At 32.8% G+C, this 1,157-nt stretch overlaps 1 protein-coding gene across 1 annotated transcript in view; it reads left to right on the top strand.

Moving 5' to 3' along the window:
• The window catches only part of LOC107085900 (olfactory receptor 6N2-like), a 14,795-nt gene extending 13,869 nt beyond the window's left edge, over nucleotides 1–926 (top strand). Inside the window, exon 3 of the mRNA XM_015376538.1 lies at nucleotides 9–926. Coding sequence (XP_015232024.1) covers nucleotides 9–926 — 918 coding nt within the window. The remainder of the gene's footprint in view (nucleotides 1–8) is intronic.
• The last annotated feature ends 231 nt before the right edge of the window (nucleotides 927–1,157 follow it).

Raw genomic sequence — 1,157 nt, 5'->3', positions numbered from 1 at the left:
TGGATGAGGGTTTTAATGTAACTTATATAATTATTGGTGGACACGTCGAATTGGAAAAATACAGATATCTTTATTTTGTTATTATTCTTACTGTATATGTTCTTATAATAAGCTGTAACTCCACTATAGTGTGTCTGATTTGGACTCACCGGAACCTCCATGAGCCTATGTACATCTTTATCGGGGCTTTGTTAATCAACTCTGTTCTTTGGAGTACTGTTATCTACCCTAAACTTTTGATTGATTTTCTGTCTGAAGAGCAGACCATATCCTACTCAGCTTGTGTTTTACAGTTTCATATGTTTTACTCTTTGGGTGCGTCAGAGTACTATCTTTTGGCAGCTATGGCCTATGACAGGTATGTTTCTATATGTAAACCTCTACAATATCCAACTATTATGAGTAAATCTACTATCAGTACTCTTCTGATTTTAGCTTGGACTCTGCCGGCCTCTCAGGTTGCAATACCAGCTGGACTGAGTGCTAATACACAACTCTGCAGTTTTACCATAAGGAACATCTTTTGTAATAATACAATTTACAAACTGCAGTGCATCATCACAAAAGCACAAATGATACGTTATATGTTGATTTTAGTCACTCTTTTAATCATGCCTGCTTTTTTCATACTATTCACTTACACACGTATCCTTAGAATATCATTTCGAAGTAACAGAGAAGTGAGAAAAAAAGCAGCACAGACATGCTTACCTCACTTAATTGTTTTGACCAACTTTTCCTGTTTGTTTGTATTTGATGTTATTATAGTTCGGCTGGATTCAAATATTCCAAATACTTTAAAGCTAATAATGACTTTACAGTTAATAATCTATAATCCCCTCTTCAATCCAATCATATATGGACTGAAAATGAAGGAAATTTCTAAACATCTCAAACGATTGGTCACTCGCGCCAAACAATGCTGATATACAAACAATGCATTCCTTCTAGACAGTAATGTTGTGATCTACATTGATTTACTACTAAGGGAAAGTTTATTTATCTCTTTTTCCAGTCAAGTGTTTTGATTATCTTTTTAAAATAAATCATTAAGATTCAAATAAAACAAATTATTTCTTTTTTTACTATCACATATTGAATATTTATCATTGCTTGTTATCTTTTGTCCTGACATTTATGGAAATTGTTTAATGCAA

This window comes from Cyprinodon variegatus, unplaced genomic scaffold, assembly GCF_000732505.1.
Source record: "Cyprinodon variegatus isolate N-32 unplaced genomic scaffold, C_variegatus-1.0 Scaffold136, whole genome shotgun sequence".
Lineage (NCBI taxonomy): Eukaryota > Metazoa > Chordata > Actinopteri > Cyprinodontiformes > Cyprinodontidae > Cyprinodon > Cyprinodon variegatus.
Note: the sequence above shows the minus strand (reverse complement) of the source record. Positions and strands in the feature narration are given on the sequence as shown.